The sequence below is a fragment of the Balaenoptera borealis genome, assembly GCF_965194805.1.
Source record: "Balaenoptera borealis genome assembly, chromosome: 4".
In the NCBI taxonomy this organism is placed as follows: Eukaryota; Metazoa; Chordata; class Mammalia; order Artiodactyla; family Balaenopteridae; genus Balaenoptera; species Balaenoptera borealis.
In genome coordinates, this window is record NC_138861.1 from 74,465,209 (window position 1) to 74,481,395 (window position 16,187).

The 16,187-nt window shown below is 40.0% G+C and overlaps 2 protein-coding genes and 1 long non-coding RNA gene across 9 annotated transcripts in view; 2 read left to right on the top strand and 1 right to left on the bottom strand.

The window, feature by feature from the left end:
* Positions 1 to 16,187, top strand: part of LOC309627954 — a 467,251-nt gene that overhangs the window by 176,408 nt on the left and 274,656 nt on the right. The window lies entirely within an intron of this gene.
* LOC309627834 (bifunctional phosphoribosylaminoimidazole carboxylase/phosphoribosylaminoimidazole succinocarboxamide synthetase) overlaps positions 1 to 16,187 on the bottom strand; it is a 384,443-nt gene that overhangs the window by 25,412 nt on the left and 342,844 nt on the right. For 4 of the 5 annotated variants that reach the window (XM_082390052.1, XM_082390053.1, XM_082390055.1 and 1 more), the window contains 5 exons: positions 11,468 to 11,539; positions 10,276 to 10,647; positions 9,880 to 9,945; positions 7,671 to 7,807; positions 3,483 to 3,549 (listed from right to left, as the gene is read on the bottom strand). In XM_082390052.1, the coding sequence (XP_082246178.1) occupies positions 3,483 to 3,549; positions 7,671 to 7,807; positions 9,880 to 9,945; positions 10,276 to 10,647; positions 11,468 to 11,539 (714 nt within the window). Of the gene's footprint in view, positions 1 to 3,482; positions 3,550 to 4,631; positions 4,767 to 7,670; positions 7,808 to 9,879; positions 9,946 to 10,275; positions 10,648 to 11,467; positions 11,540 to 16,187 lie in introns of those variants that run through there. The other variant, XM_082390057.1, reaches the window with a different exon arrangement.
* Positions 4,185 to 16,187, top strand: part of PPAT (phosphoribosyl pyrophosphate amidotransferase) — a 36,949-nt gene continuing 24,946 nt past the window's right edge. Inside the window, exon 1 of one of the 3 annotated variants that reach the window (XM_082390224.1) lies at positions 4,185 to 4,504. In XM_082390224.1, the coding sequence (XP_082246350.1) occupies positions 4,377 to 4,504 (128 nt within the window). In that variant the 5' untranslated portion in view covers positions 4,185 to 4,376. The remainder of the gene's footprint in view (positions 4,505 to 16,187) is intronic. The other 2 variants (XM_082390223.1, XM_082390222.1) reach the window with 2 other exon arrangements.

The following is a 16,187-nucleotide window of genomic DNA, read 5'->3' on the forward strand; positions in this document are numbered from 1 at the left end:
GTAGAATTAGTTAAAATACATTAAAATTAATGCAACAACATGAGTTGTTTCATATATGTTCTTACAATACAATAACTAAACTAGCTTGCAGGGAAAAAAATGCTGTATTTTTCCCGTCTTCTGCTTTCCATGGCAGGCAAAATGGGAAAGTTCAGCCAGATGTGTTTCTTGATTTCAAGTTAATATGCAAGAGGGGGCACCTCCATCCACTGAAGTTAGCCCATTTGGAAGCACCCCCCCATCCTTGATCCCCTCTCCTCACTAACAGCTATAGAAAACTGTGAGAAGTAAGGACAAGAGAATCCAATTTTGATGCAGGTCATCAGACCTAAAGAAAAGTAGACTTGGGTCATTAGAAAGAATGATTTCGATGAAGATCAGAGGTAATAGACATTTAAGGACTTAAAATTTCCAAGAGGAGAAATCACCCCTCATTCTCCCAGAACATCAACTCAGTCTCAGTATCTGCATTTTTTAGTGTCCATGTGCCAGGTACTAGGGATGTACCAGTAAACCGAGTTCCTGCTCTCAAGTGACTGGAGTCTGAGGGAAGCTGAAATTAAACATCATAATAAGTATAATGTGAGAAATACACAGACTATGGAATCACAGGTTCATAGCAGGATCACTTAACCTAACCTCTGATGTCTAGACGTCAAAGAAGGAAGTCTAGAACAAAGTGAGGATTAGGCTGAGATCTGAGGAATAGTCAAAATTTAGCTGGAAGATGGCAAGGTGTAGAGAGTGGTGGTGAAAAAGACCAGCGGATGAAAGAGCGCCTGGCAGAACTTCAGTATGTTTGGAGCACTGTGTGTGTACATTGCTGTTGGGGGTGAAGGCGTGGGGAGCGGGAGCGGGTAGCAGCTAAGGAGTAGAAAGGGAAGGCAGGAGATAAGCCTGAGGAATTGGGCAGGGGTCACATCACCAGTTAATGAAGGTAACAATTAAACAAAACAGTTACAATTCAGTTTAATAGTTGCCACTGCAGGGTACCTAATTCAGAGGATGAATTCCCATCCTCTTATTGTAATGTCTTGATTCACTAACAAGGTTTAAAAGGTCCTTCCAAGAATGGAGTCCCAGCTCAGGGCTCCAAATTCAGATTTCTCTATTCCCTTCCTAGAACTCCAACTTTGTAACTGAATCTCTTTATCCCCCTCTCAGGCTTCTAACATGCTCTTCCCTAGGCCTGAAACACTGTTTCCTTCCCTTCCATTTCACTACTCACCCTTCGGGTCTCACAAGCCATGCTGATTGAGTTTACACTTTATCCTAGGAACAACTATAAAGCTTTTAAGTACTTCAGTAAAATGACAGAGTTTCTATATTAGAAAGACCATTATGGCTGCTGTGTGGAGCATGAAATGAGGAGGGGGTGGGTGGAAGAAAACTAGAGACTGAGAGACCACTTACGATGCTGTGGCAGCAATCCAGGCAAGAAATGTCCTGGTCTAAAGAAAAAGCAGTTGGGTAAGACTCAAGATATTTAAAAGGTAAAAGTTTTTATAACAATTGATTCAATATGGGGGATAAAAGAAGGGAAAGTTAAGATGTTGCCTGGGTTAGATAATTCGTACCTACTGCTCCTCTCTCTCGATTTAGTTGAATCGGTATGTACGTATGTATGTATTTATTTATTTACATATGGCCTCGCAGTGCAGCTTGTGGGATCTTAGTTCCCCAACCAGGGATCGAACCTGTGCCCCCTGCAATGGAAGCAAGGAGTCCTAACCACTGGACCGCCAGGGAATTCCCTGAGTCGGTATTTATTACTTAATTTTTAAACAGGGTAGGAATTTCAACTAATGGATAGAAATAACATAACATCATAGGAGACATTTGCTGTAAGTGCCAAAATGCCTGCTACAAATTCATAGATGAATTCAGAAGAGACTGATGAGGACTGAGAATAATTCATAGAGTTGACATTTAAGAGTACTGAAAAGTACAGAACTTCCACAAAGAGGTAAGAATATCTAGGACTGTGCTGTCCAATAAGGTAGTCACTAGCCACATATGGCTATGAAATACTTGAAATGCGGCTACTCCAAATTGAGATGATGTAAGTTAAGCATAAAATACAGTGAATTTCAATATGAAAAAAAGGTTTGCAAAAATCACTATTTTTTATATTGATTACGTGTTGAAATGATACTACTTTGGATATACTGGGTTAAATAAAATATATTAAATATCATTTCATCTGTTTCTTTTTATTTTTTAAAATGTGGCTACTAGGAAACAAAGTTACATATAGTGTCACATTATATTTCTATTAGACAGAACTGTTGTAGAAGAAACAGCAAAAACAAACATAGAGAAGAGTAAACTTGGCGAATTAACCTGCCTGGAATGTAGGCTTAGGACTCATGAGAGAAAAACCTAAGTAAGGGTTGAAGAGGTAGGAAGGAAGCAGTAAGCATGATATGAATGAAAGGTTCTTCAGACTGGATTTCAATAGTTTTTGCATTGCCAGAGAACATTTTTTGGGCAATGAAGTGCCATTTAGAAACCATAAAAGTGAAAATTTGGAAAAATTAACCTGCCAAAAAAAAATGCAAGATGGAAGGAAGTGGAAGAGCAAAGATTTTAGAGATCTGTCAGTTTAGAGGTATGGCAGGGAAAATTCTGGTCTAATGCATTTATTTTATGGAGTTGTTACTTGTTACCAGGACCATTTTGTTTAGTCTACAGTTTTTTACCTAAATTTAATTTTTCTATGTGGAAGAGAATGTAGTGACCGGGCAACACAAGGAATTTGGTTCACCCTAAGTTTAGAAATAGGGTATGGGGGCTGGGAGACAACGTTTTACAGTAAAAATAGCACAAACGATCTTTCCTGAGGATCCTAATCACGACTGGCCAAAATGATTATATAAATATGTAATATAATAAGTGCAAAGTGAAGGAAGGAAATTTTTCCCTGGTGGTTTTGTAACTCTCCAAAGCCATCACTGGCATAAAAAGGCTAAAAACACACACAAAATCTGCACAGAAAACAGCAAATTTTTCAGAAGGTTCAATTATTAACTTTCTGGAATAGCAGGTTATTATTAGCCTAACAGGAGAAAGCAAGACTTTGGTTTCAAGAGTCAACACTAGATGCTCCTGCGATTGTTTTGCAATATCTATTGATTGCAAACGCGATTTCCAAGCACCTCTCCAACCCCTGGCCATTTCTCTTCCTAATGACCCTTTGCGCCTTTTCCCCATCCCAGAAGCAGTTCTGTTTGTTTCAGAAAGTTCGGAGGCCCGGGAGCGCTTTGTTTCTGACGCACCGCTCAGCAGCGCCTGGGCCACGTGCTCGCCAGCCCAGTGGCCTAGAGGGGCGGGTGCAGGGAGACCGGGTTCTGCCCGGGGAAGGCTGCCGTCGGGGCCGCGGAGCGCGCACGTGCCGGCGTGAACCCTCGAGCTCAAGGCAGAGGGGCAGGAAGACCGTGGATGGCAGGGAGTCCCAAGTCCTGGGGACGCCTGTTACTCACCCTCGGCTGTCGCCATTATCCGGAGTGGTCTGGAAGCAGCGGCAGCTCTAGGAAGAGAGGCAGGACTCTGGAAAAGAGGAGTGATCAGAGAGGCTCACGGGGCTGGGAAGGGAGGCACGGCCCACAGACACGCCCCCGGCGGGGCCGCGTAACCCAGAGTGCCCCCTCGCGGTCTCTTCGAGCACCACCGCGGTGACGGAACCTCGGGGGTCTCTGCGGACCGAGAGGAACTTGGACTCCGGGAGCTAGCGCCTCCCGCAAGGCTTCCCGCCGCGCAGGCGCAGCGACGCGGACCGTGCCCCGCCCTGCGCGGGCGCAGTTCCAGGAAAGAGGAAAAGTGGCGCGCACTGGCGGCCCCTCCCCACCCTACAGCAGCTCGCTGACTTGGCCCCCTCCTCGGCAGCGAGAGTGGCTCAGAGGTTGGAGCATACCAAGTAGTGACGGCCGGGGGGAAAGCATGTGGGAGGGACATACAAAATTTACATCCTCTAGGAGAGAAATGACGTTAACCCCGCTAGTCTCATCATCTCAGTCTTGGGTGTTGGAAAATAACGGGGATTCCCACGTGCAGAAAAATGATCTTCCCCCAGGGCTCCGGTGGAGGGCTAGCTCCACCCCCTCAGGGCCTTTGACTCCGCCCCTCAGCCGCGGAGCCTCTCCCTCCGTCCTCGCTCATTGGTGGGCCTGTAGGGGCGGGGCAGGGTGGCGGTGGGCGAGCTAATCACTCTCACTTAGGGAAAGCACGCGCCGCCGCAGTAGCGAGGGTCGAGCAGCTGGTTAGGAAGCGGCCGCAGCTGGCCCGAGCTTCTGAGGCTCACAGGCCGAACGAACAACTGGTTGGTGCTTAGACCCCTGCCGCAGCGGCGGGTCCCTCCACGTGCTTTCGGCGGCGACATGGAGCTGGAGGAGTTGGGGATCCGAGAGGAATGTGGCGTGTTCGGATGCATCGCCTCAGGAGAGTGGCCCACGCAGCTAGATGTGCCGCATGTGATCACTCTGGGACTCGTGGGGCTGCAGCACCGGTGAGCGACTGGGTGAGGGGTGGGGATGGCGGCGCGTGTGCTTCTCCATCTGCCCGAGCCTCTTCCCGCGGCCGGAGTTGGCGATTTCGCGGGCGCTTGAGGACCGGAGGCCGGATCTCTCTCTTACCTGGACGGGTACCTGCCGGTGGCGTCCACCGATTGCCAAGGAGTGCGCGGGGGCTACCTTGCCTCCCTGGATTTCAGCCTGTCCCCCGCAACTCTTCATGTTCTTTAGGGGCTCTCCCCTCTCTTCCGGTGTCGTGCACCCCTCCTTGGTCTGGCCAGTTTATAAGGCTCCGATTCGCTTGGACTAGCCCAGTCGGGGTTCTTTCTTGACTGCTTGCGGGTTTTAATCTCCCAGAGCGTGGAGCGGTTCTTGTGATAGGCTTGTGTGGGGTGACTGCTGGTCCAGGACCTACAATACACCTTGAGGTTTCGCGCGGAGCCTGCAGCCACCGCCAGCTTTTGTTTGCAAGGGCAGAGCTACTGGGCAGATTGTGTATTTGAACGTAGGCATTGGGAACTTAGGGATTCAAACCCGGGGAAGCTGAATTAGTTTGGTGTTCAAAAGGAACTACCGGTTCTAGATCTCCTATGAATTAACAGAAAATAACCCAATCACAGGGAATAGTGCATCTGCAAAAAATTCATTGGTAAACGTTTTAGATAACGAATGAAAAGGTTGATAGTAAGGAAATGGCAAAATAACTCCCCTCTTTAAAAGAGGGAGAGGAGAGAAGTTCCTGTCTGACAAGATACACATTGACTTTGAAAAACTGATAGATCCTTTGAGTTAAAAAATAATTGCTTCTGTGATCTTTCCATTTTCTACTAACTGAACTAACTGGAAGTTGATATAAACAATTTCCTTAAGAAATATAAACCTAAGTTTGGCATTATCACTGAAACTATTACAAAGTTTCCATAAGGCAATACCTCAGCAACAACTTCTAGAACAGTTAAGCAACTTGGCAACAACGCTTATCAGCAGTATGGGAGCAATATGTATAAATGCATTCCAAATGATTAGCTTTCCCTCACCAAACTTAAATTAGAAGTAGTCTCTTTGCTTTTTTCAGGGTCCTGAATACTTGAGTTTAAGTTTCACATCTTGTGTGCTCCTTGTTTTCTAAGAGCTGAGAGTAACTTAGAATCTGGGATGAATCAAAAAGAATATTTCTAGTTTGGCTTACTCTAATCGGATAATTGTGGGTTGACCATAATAGAAATCTTATTTTAAAATACATTTACATTATTGAGAGGATTATATATAATCCAAGGAAAAACTAAAAGCTATTCATATGGTAGTCCAGAGCAACATTAGTTTATAACATTCTTCGGAGAAGTTATAGTGGATATTCTGTCATGGGAAGAGGTATAAAAAACAAGGGATCTTTAGAGTTGCCTGATGGTCTGTGAGAAAGAAATGAACTGACCTTGAATTTTTTTTTTAACTATTTATTTAGCTAAAATAACTCAGAAAGTTCATCCCAAGATCTCCTCTTTAAATGTGTGTGTAAAGAAAAGGGGGGTGATTTTTTTTTTTTTAATGAATAACTTTATTCCTAATTACATGCACTTTTCTGCAGTGGCTTTTAAGTGAAAGGATTATGAGATAAGATAATACAAGGTAAGGGCAATAAAAATGTGATTACTACATGATGATAGAGAAAATTAAATGGATTCTATCAGGCTGCTTATTTGATGGAGCAAGTATTTGTTAAACTGTAGTATTGAAAATTGACCTTGTGATATTTTCAATAACAGTGGCAAGAAAAACAGTAGCTTCTGGGGAAGAAAGGTGTTAATGGAAAACTATTTAAATTTTTCTTGTGTAGGCATAGAATCATTAAGGTTCATTGAGAGGGCTGGTTCTTGCCCATAATCCTATCCAATTCAAAATTTTAAATTAGCAAAAGTCCTCACCCTTTAGGGGAACTGATTCTGATTCTAAGAATATGAAACTTCTTTATGCCTAGAAGATAAAATCTTCTGCTTCTCTAAGCTAGTAGGTAGGGGTCGAAGGTTAGGAAATAATGCTTTTAATAGGATGGTTAAACAACAAGGTCCTACTGTATAGCACAGGGAACTATATTCCATATCCTGTGGTACCAATAATGGAAAAGAATATGAAAAAGAATGTATGTGTATGTATAACTGAATCACTTTGCTGTACAGCAGAAGTTAACCCAACATTGTAAATCAACTATACTTCAATAAAATAAACTAACAAAAAATGTTTTAATATAGCATTGAATCAAGGAATGTCAAAATTAGAAGCCTAGATAGGTTGTTATAGTTTAATATAGAGTTAGTTATATACAGCGTACACTGGCAAGTGGTGGTTTGTTGCAGAAGGCTCTATCTACCTCCTCACCCTCCTCCACTCAATGGCTAGTTTTAAAACAACAGCAACAGGAGTCAATTGATTTTTTTTTTCCCCGTTTTTGATGAAGGGGTTTATGCCTTACACGTTTTCTTCCTAAGACATGGAATCTAGAAGGTGAAATTTCTATCACTTTTGCATTGTATTTGGTTCTGTTTTTGTCTTAGGCATAGACATTTAGTGTCAGGGATAACAGAACACCTGAAAGTTGTAATGTTATGTATTTTATATATAAAAACAAATGGAGTATCAATTACTAGACAGTCATGTACTGGATGCTTAATTCAGATGGGTTCGTCCAGAAGTACTTCTTTTTAGTAGTCTGGCTATTTGCAGATTTATACCATAGCTCTGCTTTCTGTCAGGGGGACTTTTCAATGTTAAACTAACTAGTTGTCCTCTTCAGCTGTAAAATTGTGTGTGCATGCTTGTTCGTGCCAGATTCATATAATCACCAAGTGCTTTTTCAGCCCTAAAAATGTTAGTTCAGTAGTTTGCAGAGTTCCGGACAAATCACACACCCCCTCACAGATCAGAAATCATCTTTAAACCACAGTCACATTTTATGGAGACTAGAATGACATGGACATATTTGAAGATTCCATAAAAGGAATTACTAAAATTTCATAGATTTATCCCGTGAATCAACTAGTTAGCCTTTCCTTGGTTAGTTAGGAGATGAAAATGCCTTTCAGTGAATTATCATTTCCCTGGGTTAGGAATTGAACCCTACAACTGATAAACATTTTCATACTTTTTCTAAAAATTTATGACATTTACCTGATGAAGTTGGGTCACGTAGGGGGTCTCCTGACTGCAAAAACATTCTGTACAGTCTTTTGGTTCTGTTGTTCTTTGAGGAAACTGATTTGCAGTGATCTCAGGAGCAGTTTTCTTAAGAGATACTGCCGCTGGTTCTGCAAACAGAGTATATAATGTATCACTAGAAAGGCACTTGCGAGATAGAGAGATGCACTCAGACCAACCTGGGGAATTAGTTCCCAGTTACCTTCATTTAGTTTGTTGGAAAACACAGGAGTAGATTATCAGAGGACTTGCTTTAAGTTGCATATTAAGGCTGGAGTTAACTTTTTTGATTTTTATCTCTTAGAAATAATGACCAGACATGTTACATTCCTATAGTGTTTTACACTCCCTTAGTTGGAAAAGTGACTTATCCCCAAAAGGGTCTTAAAGTACTACTGCTTTGTCATTCTGGTGAGTATTGGGAACAGCCTCTTTAACATAACACTTGAAACCTAGTCCCAAGTTTGCTAGTAACAGTTTGATCTTGGTCAAGTCTCCTTAATTTCTGAGTCTGGTTTCTTACCTGTTGGGCTAGACTTATGTATTTTAAAGGTCCAGTGCACAAATTCAGTGTATTGGGAATTATACTTTTGTGTGGTTAATCCTTAGCAGTTTCCCTTTACAATAGCGTATCCATTAAAGGGCATTAAGAGAAGGCAAACATGGGGCAACTTGTCTGATTTGTAATTTATGTCAAAAAGTGGAGAATAAAATCTTCAGCTCACTTGAGGTATAAGCGTTGTTGGCAGGGCTGGGGGGCAGTGGCTTACTGCTATTCTCCAATACTTTATTCAAAAAATATTTGTTGAGCTCTTCCTGTGTGTATGCAAGGCACTGTGATAGACACTAGGAATACTGTACTACACAGGACTGATGTGGTCCCTGCCCCTCACAGAGAGGCAACGGAGCAACAGCACAGACTTCTCTATGCCTCCATTTCCTCCTCTGTAAATTGGGGATGATGATGACACCTATACCTCATAGGGTTGTAGTAGGGATTAAATGCGTTAATATATAAAGTGCTTAGAACAGTGCCTGGATATATGCATACCCAGTGACCCTGCATCCCACTCTTGGGTGTATACTCCACAGAGGTGCATACATATGTTTATTGGGAGACATGCACAAGAATTTTTATAGCAGCATTATTCATAGTAGCCCCAATTTGGAAACATTGGATAAAGAAGGTAGTGGGATGTACGTTCCTATAATGGAAAATTCTACAGCAATATAAAAGAACAAACTCCTGCTACAAGTAAAATCATGGATGAATCTCACAAACAATGTTGTGTAAAAGAAGCTTGACATGAAAAAATACATACTAAAGAAAAAGAACATACTGTATGATTCTAAAACTAATCTGTGGTGATGGAAGTCAGAATATTGATAACTGTTATGGGGGCTAAGAGGATGATTAATGACGAAGGGGGGCCTCTAGGGTGCTGGTAATGTTTTATATCTTGACTTGAGTAGTAGTTCCATAGATGTCTTCACTTTGTAAAAACTGAGCTCTTTAACTATTTATGTGAACTCAAAACAATTCGATAAATTATAAATCTATATGCTAAAGTTGGATCATCATAGAGATCCAGAGAGATGCAGTCATTTGCTCCGTGTTGAATTTTTCGGGTAGAGAGACTAGAACTCAGGTTTTCTGAGTCTCAGACCAGTGCTTTTTCTTATATTCTCCGTTTTTCTTCTCTGTGCTATACTATATTATGTTACCTTTTCTGATACTTATAATGGGTCAGTTTGGAATTACAGCTCCATAATTAGCTGGCTTCTGCGTTTGGCTTATTTGTAGAATTATCAATACTAAAATGTTACAGCCATTGCTGGCTACCTTTGGAGAAAACCAAAATTCAGAACTTACTAGTTTGTGGGGGGTTTTCCTTTTATACCCTAGTCTTCTAATAGCAATCACTGAAAAGTGTAATTTAAAGGCTCACGATAAATGCATAGTTGTGCAGAAATTTCTGATCTGGGAAAGTTTCTGTTTACTTTCTTACTTGCACTCTTAATAAGCTAGGAAAGAAATCATTTTTCAGCATTTTTTGCTCTCACACAGCTCATAAACAATGTAGTCTAATTTGTCAAGGACAGGAATAACCATCTCTTATCAGGAAAAAGCTACAGAAGTTTTTCTCAGTGTGGAAAAAGTTGGCATTTCTCAGACTCTTACCGTCTTCATGTGCTTTTCTCTTGATGCTCAAAGTTCTTGGGTTTTTGGTATGACTTTCAAATAATTCTTAAACAAGAGAACATAGGAGAAGAATCATTATATGACATCGTCTAAGATACATTAGTCTTCAAGCATTCAAGTACACTAAAGTTAGAACATTTAAGCAGTTGGACAGATGAAGAAATGAGTTTAAGAATTAGGAATATTTTGGTACAAGATTTGAAAAGACATTGAAATTCTTGACTTATATTAGGTATGTGATTTATAATAATTTAGGGGGTCATTTGAACATAAAATAGTGTTAGGAATTTATTATTGAAGAATTTCTTGCTAAGTTAAATGCAAAGGGGAAAGTCTATAGTATTTTCATTTTGAAAGGGTCAATTCCAAGGTTACCATGTTTCCATTTGGCAGTTCTGAGAGATGGTTGTCCTAGGAGGCCATCAACTTCTTCATAAAATCTCATTTTTCCTTGAGGGTTGCCATTTTTCTTTTGTAAAACTCTGTATTCATATTTTAAATTTTTGTATTTGGTACGACATTGTTTCCAGTCTCTGTCTATTCCAAACTGCATTAGTCTTCTGGCGATTTCCTCAAATATTTCTTTGTTTCTTGTGGCCCCTTCAAGCATTTGCTTAATTTTTTCGTCAGACCATATGTTTATAAGTGCTCTGACCTCATTGTCACACCAGTGTTTTCCAGCCTCTGTGTCGCTCACTGTTATAATCTGTAAATGACTTTTAGCATCTTCTAAAGGAATATGATTACCTATGAATCGACATGAGTTACAATTATTCAAACTTTTAGATACATCCTGTATTTGAATATCATTCATTTAAAACAACCTGGATTGATGTAAAGCACTGAGAATTTCAGTATAAGGATCAATTTTTTTCATATATTCATATGCAAACAGAATATTTTTTAAATTATAAGGCAGACTAATCCCCAATATTAGTGAGAATAATTTAGCTGCTTTTCATCAATAGGTATTCTTCATTGGATATTTATGAATATGGAGAGTCTCTGTATTTACAGATTTTTTTAGTAAGAAGTGGGAATAGGGACTTCCCTGGTGGGGCAGTGGTTAAGAATCTGCCTGCCAATGCAGGGGACACGGGTTCGAGCCCTGGTCCGGGAAGATCCCACATGCCGCGGAGCAACTAAGCCTGTGCGCCACAACTACTGAGCCTGCCCTCTAGAGCCCGTGAGCCACAACTACTGAAGCCCACGCGCTGCAACTACTGAAGGCCGCGCACCTAGAGCCCGTGCTCCGCAACAAGAGAAGCAACCGCGATGAGAAGCCCGCGCAGCGCAACGGAGAGTAGCCCCGGCTCGCCGCAACTAGAGAAAGCCTGTGCGCAGCAACGAAGACCCAACGCAGCCAAAAATTAAATTAATTAACTTAAAAAAAGAAGTGGGAATAGACATTTTCTTTACTCCCTACCATATTCTCTACCAACTCAGGTATAATGAGGCATTTGGGATAATACATAACAGAGATCTTCCCTGTAGCTATTTAAACTGGTATATATTAGATTTTCAGTATCAAAAGAACCTTTAAAATTCAACAATGTATATGCTGTACCTGACCCAGTGATACTGTGCAGTGCTGTAGGGCCGCCCACCTCTTCTGAGGCAGTACTTACAGTGTCTTCCTCTGTCAGAAAACAAACAGTAGCAATTTAAATTTGTTGTTCACAGAACCCTAATCTACTTTTGCAATTGAAGATTGTGCTGAAAAAGTAGTAAGACTGGATCCCAGCATCAAAACTGTAACCTCAAAGCCAGGAATATTTGCCATCTGTAACCAAACTTTAAGATGCCCTTATAGGATTCACCACCAACACCAAAATGTTGGAAGTGTTCTGCCTTAAAAGTCTCAAGGCAGTATGCTCTGTTTGGGAGTATGAAAGTGCTTTGTGATCCAATTTGGTAACGTCTTTCATTGTTACATTTTAATGCCTGCCAAAGTGCTCTTATATCTCTTTTTTCATTTGATCCTCATTTTAACTAAGAATGATCCTTATTGCAATACATATAAAGGAATGAAAGACTCAAGATTTTAAGTGGTTTTAGCAGTTTTCACATTCAGATGTTAACAGCAGACAAGCGATAAATATTTTAAGGAACTTAGAATGCTTAGCCCAGTAAATATAACAGGGATTTATTCTAGTGGACCAGTATATGTTTAGGATGTTTACAAGTCAGATGTTTGTAATTTGGGGAGAGCTCCTCATATGGGTATGTTGGATTGTTATGTTGAAGTACAGCAGTGCTGTGACACTCTTCTTTTATCCCAGCTGTACTTTCCTATACACTGGGACATTTTTAAAAAACTCTATATTACTAAGATTAGGCGTCTAGTTGCTTGCAATCATTATTGTAAAATTAGACAAAGGTTTGTATTAGTAGATCTGCGAGGCAAAAATGTAGTTAAGAGGGCAGTAAGCATATGCAGCAATGGGTATGTGGAGATTTATATCAGGATAGGACCTGATCTTCTTATTTAGGACATGTCTGGACTATGAGACTAGGATGAAGTTTAGCTTCTGGCAACATCAAGACCTCAAATGACAGGCTGTACTCTGGACCCACATAAGGCTACCTAATAAGCTACTTTTTTAATTGAAATTTTTATTGAGATAATTATAGATTCACATGCAGTTGTAAGAAATAATAGAGATCCCTTCTAAACTTTGCCAAGTTTTCTCCCATGGTAACATTTTATAAACCATAATATTCTGTTACTTCAAGGATACTGACATTGGTACAATCTGCCACTATGATCCTGATTTCCCAGATCTTATTTGTACTCATTTGTGAATGTGTGCATGTGCACTTGCAGTGTGCATTAACTTCTATAATAATTTTATCACCTATGTAAGTTTGTGTCTTTACTATCAAGGTCAAGATACTCAACAGTTTCATCAAAAGGTTGCCCTTTTATAACTACACCTACCACCTCCTTCCTTGCCCAAACCCTTCCCCTACCCTTGCCCCAGTGGTTACTTTCGGAGAGCCCAAGTCCAAGGTAAACTTTGAGCTCAAATCTCATTTCAGCAAAACATGAATTTATACTTAAGTGAACATTTTACTTATGTGACTAAAACTGTCAGTTCCTAGGCTGAGGCACACGTTCTATTCCAGGAAATAACATTTACAGAGATCAGGTATTATGTAGAAATTTTGAGTAATTAGTTCTAGACAGTAAAATGTCATATGTGGGGGGGAGGGAGGAATTCCCTAAATTTAGTATCTTTTAAGGAAAGAGGAGCATTTAGTTTCTGTTATGTCCACCCCAACTGTGTGCACGGCAAGTCAATTCTGACACTAATTGCCCAGAATTAGCATCAGACTCTGCAGTTTTAAGGACTCAAATCTTCCACAAGACTGCCTTTACTTCACATGCCGGCCACACTTCTGGCTGCCTGGCTATAAATTCAGGGGGTGCCATGACCTCCTCAGGTTCCATAAATTTGCTAGAACGACTCTTGAACTTAGGAAAGTGCTATACTTAGGATTACAGTTTTATCATAAAAGAACTCAGGAACAGCCAAATCAAGAGGCACATAGGGCAAGATTTGGGAGGGTCCAGGATGCAGGATGTGTCACCCTCCCAGCGTATCAGTGTGTTCATCCAAGAAGCTCACCTGAGCCAGTTTTCATCAACATGATTGATTTATGGCATGACCTACCTCCTGGAGGTCAGGCTGGGCCAAAATTCCAACTCTGATCACAAGGGTGGTTTTTCTGGTGACCATCCTGAAACTACCTAGAAACCCACCCTGGATCACCTCATTAGAATTAAAAACAAAAACAAAAAAAAAACCCAAAACACTTCTACCACTAGAAATTCCAAAGGTTTTGAAACTGTGCTAGGAACTAGGGGCAAAGACCAGACATAAGCTTTATTTTGTCACAGCTTTTTAAAAGTTTATTAAAGTATAAACAGTAAGAATTAGAAAAATGACACCTTTTTAATTAACAAGTTGCCTGTGTTTAAATTTATCAGCTTACCTACGTCTTAGCTTTTTTTATATACTTATAATTTTTTAAAAGTTCTCAACACTGTTTCATATGACTAAAGTACATTAGAATATATAATAATTTTACTGCTAAGTTTATCCAAATTGTATACAAAATATACAGAAGTGTTTAAATATTCCATTTTAAGGAAAACTATAGACTAATCTTCAGTCTGTTAAAAGAAATAGATGAATTGGAGAAAACAAAATGCTTGGCACGCCTTTTGAGATACTAACAATAGATACTTTAATGCCCTCTGCTGGCCATCACATTGCTAATTTTTGTGAAATTGCCAGGATAGTGAATATTTTAATTTTGGAAATACATTTTACTACAGACAAAAGGAAAATAATTTTAAGATTATTCTTAAAAGAACCATGTAGTCTTTCACATGTGATTTTTAGGCTGACGGTAAGAGTGGCCTCTAATAGGATATATGTGCCAGTCTCTACCCCTCTGAGTTGATCTACCTGTGACTGTTCTATACTAGAAAGCAGTGACTTTGGCCAGAATGCCAAGGTATTGAGGTATTCTACCTCATTTAAATAGCAACTGATATGGAGATTCATTAAGGCAATTTAATTTCTCCATATTCAGAAGAGACAGGTAGCTAGCTGATAAGATTGTCAAACACAAATTTCCCTTCAGACAACCAGCCCTTTCTCCCGCGGTAGCTTTCTGATTCCTTTTATCCTCTGTTGCCTATGCTCAGACAGGGAGAAAAATAAATTTATTTAAGATCCAAAGAAGTAGTTATTCAGTTTTCATGGGCCATTTCTTTTTACTTATTTACTTAGGCATAGCCTAAGAGTTCTATGATTCTTTCCAGTGATTAATTTCTTCATATTTCATTGGTCATACATTTTTTAAGTGATAATTTGCTGGAAGTAGCTGATTTTTCTACCCCGAGTGGAATCAAATTGGATTTTATGTATTACTGTCTTCAGCCATCTGCTGGTATTATTCTCTAAAACCATGACAACCTGGCTGTGCTTGATGATCTTCTCTAAAAATACAGGTGCCTGAATCCACTCTACAACACACACTAAACCAAAATCTCCAGGAGTTCTAAGTTGGGAACTACTTAGTTATCCAGAATTCAGGGGTCCACAGCTCTAGCTGGATTTTTATTTGAAATACGAAAGAAGCTTATAGTATACTTTTAAGGTAGGAAAGTGTTACTTTTGGGAGATCGGTTTTATGACCAAGTGTCAACATTAACAATATGGAGCAATGGCAACTCCGATAATAATATTTATTAGTAAAATGTATAAAAACAAAATGAGGTGACCTCTACCTATTGATGTGAACTTTTTTTCTAAAGATAAATATCCATGTCTTTAACCTCAACAGAACAATCTTCCAAATAGTGGACTGGCAACTTGTGCATCAAGAGGTATATATTGCAGGTGTGCCTAAAATTCTTGCCTATTTAAATTGTTTTCATATGTATTTAGCTGCTGAGATCCATGTGGGTTTATACCTTTGCTTTTATTTTCATCTGAAAGTTTAAAATAGCATTATTTCTAGAATGACTCTAAACATCCTGTTTCATATTTTCTAAATATATTCCATACTAACATGTAAACATACCAAACAACTTTTTAAAACCTATCGGTTTACATCCGACTTAATATTTTCCTTTTACATATAAAAAATTATCTTGAGGTGTTGTCCTTAAGTGAGTTTTCCAGAGGACTAACAAGCTTACATCTTCTGAATGCTAAAGTTTTTAACTTTTTTCATGGAAATCCTTCTGCCTTATTAAACACTATACGTAGTAATCTGACTTTAACTCCTAATGACAAGGGCCATTGCAGTGATACCTTTAGAATCCTTAGGAGCACAGAGCTTTGTTTACTTTTGTTGTCTCACTCTAGTCAGCTGCACATTCCTGTCTAGTTAGTCTCCTTAATTTCTCTCCATTTATACCTGTCAGTGTTCTGGCAGCTATCCTTTCTCCCATCAAGCTTTTTATCTGAAGTTTGCCAAGACCGTGGGGCACCTGATTTTTTAATCAGCATTGGTCTTTATACTTTCCAAGGCTTTATGAAACTTTGGACTGAAAGACTACATACAAGGTCTGTGATGGCTAGGCTTCTGCTTGGGGGCTTAGTGATCCCCTCTTCCCCCAATTTTGGTTTGTGTAAAAGGCAAACCATCCGAGAGGAAACACACACTCTTCATCCCCTTACTACCCTATACCCCAGGGCAGTGGTTCTCAAATTTGAACATATATCAGAATCACCTGAAGTACTTAACAGATTGCTGGGCCTCAC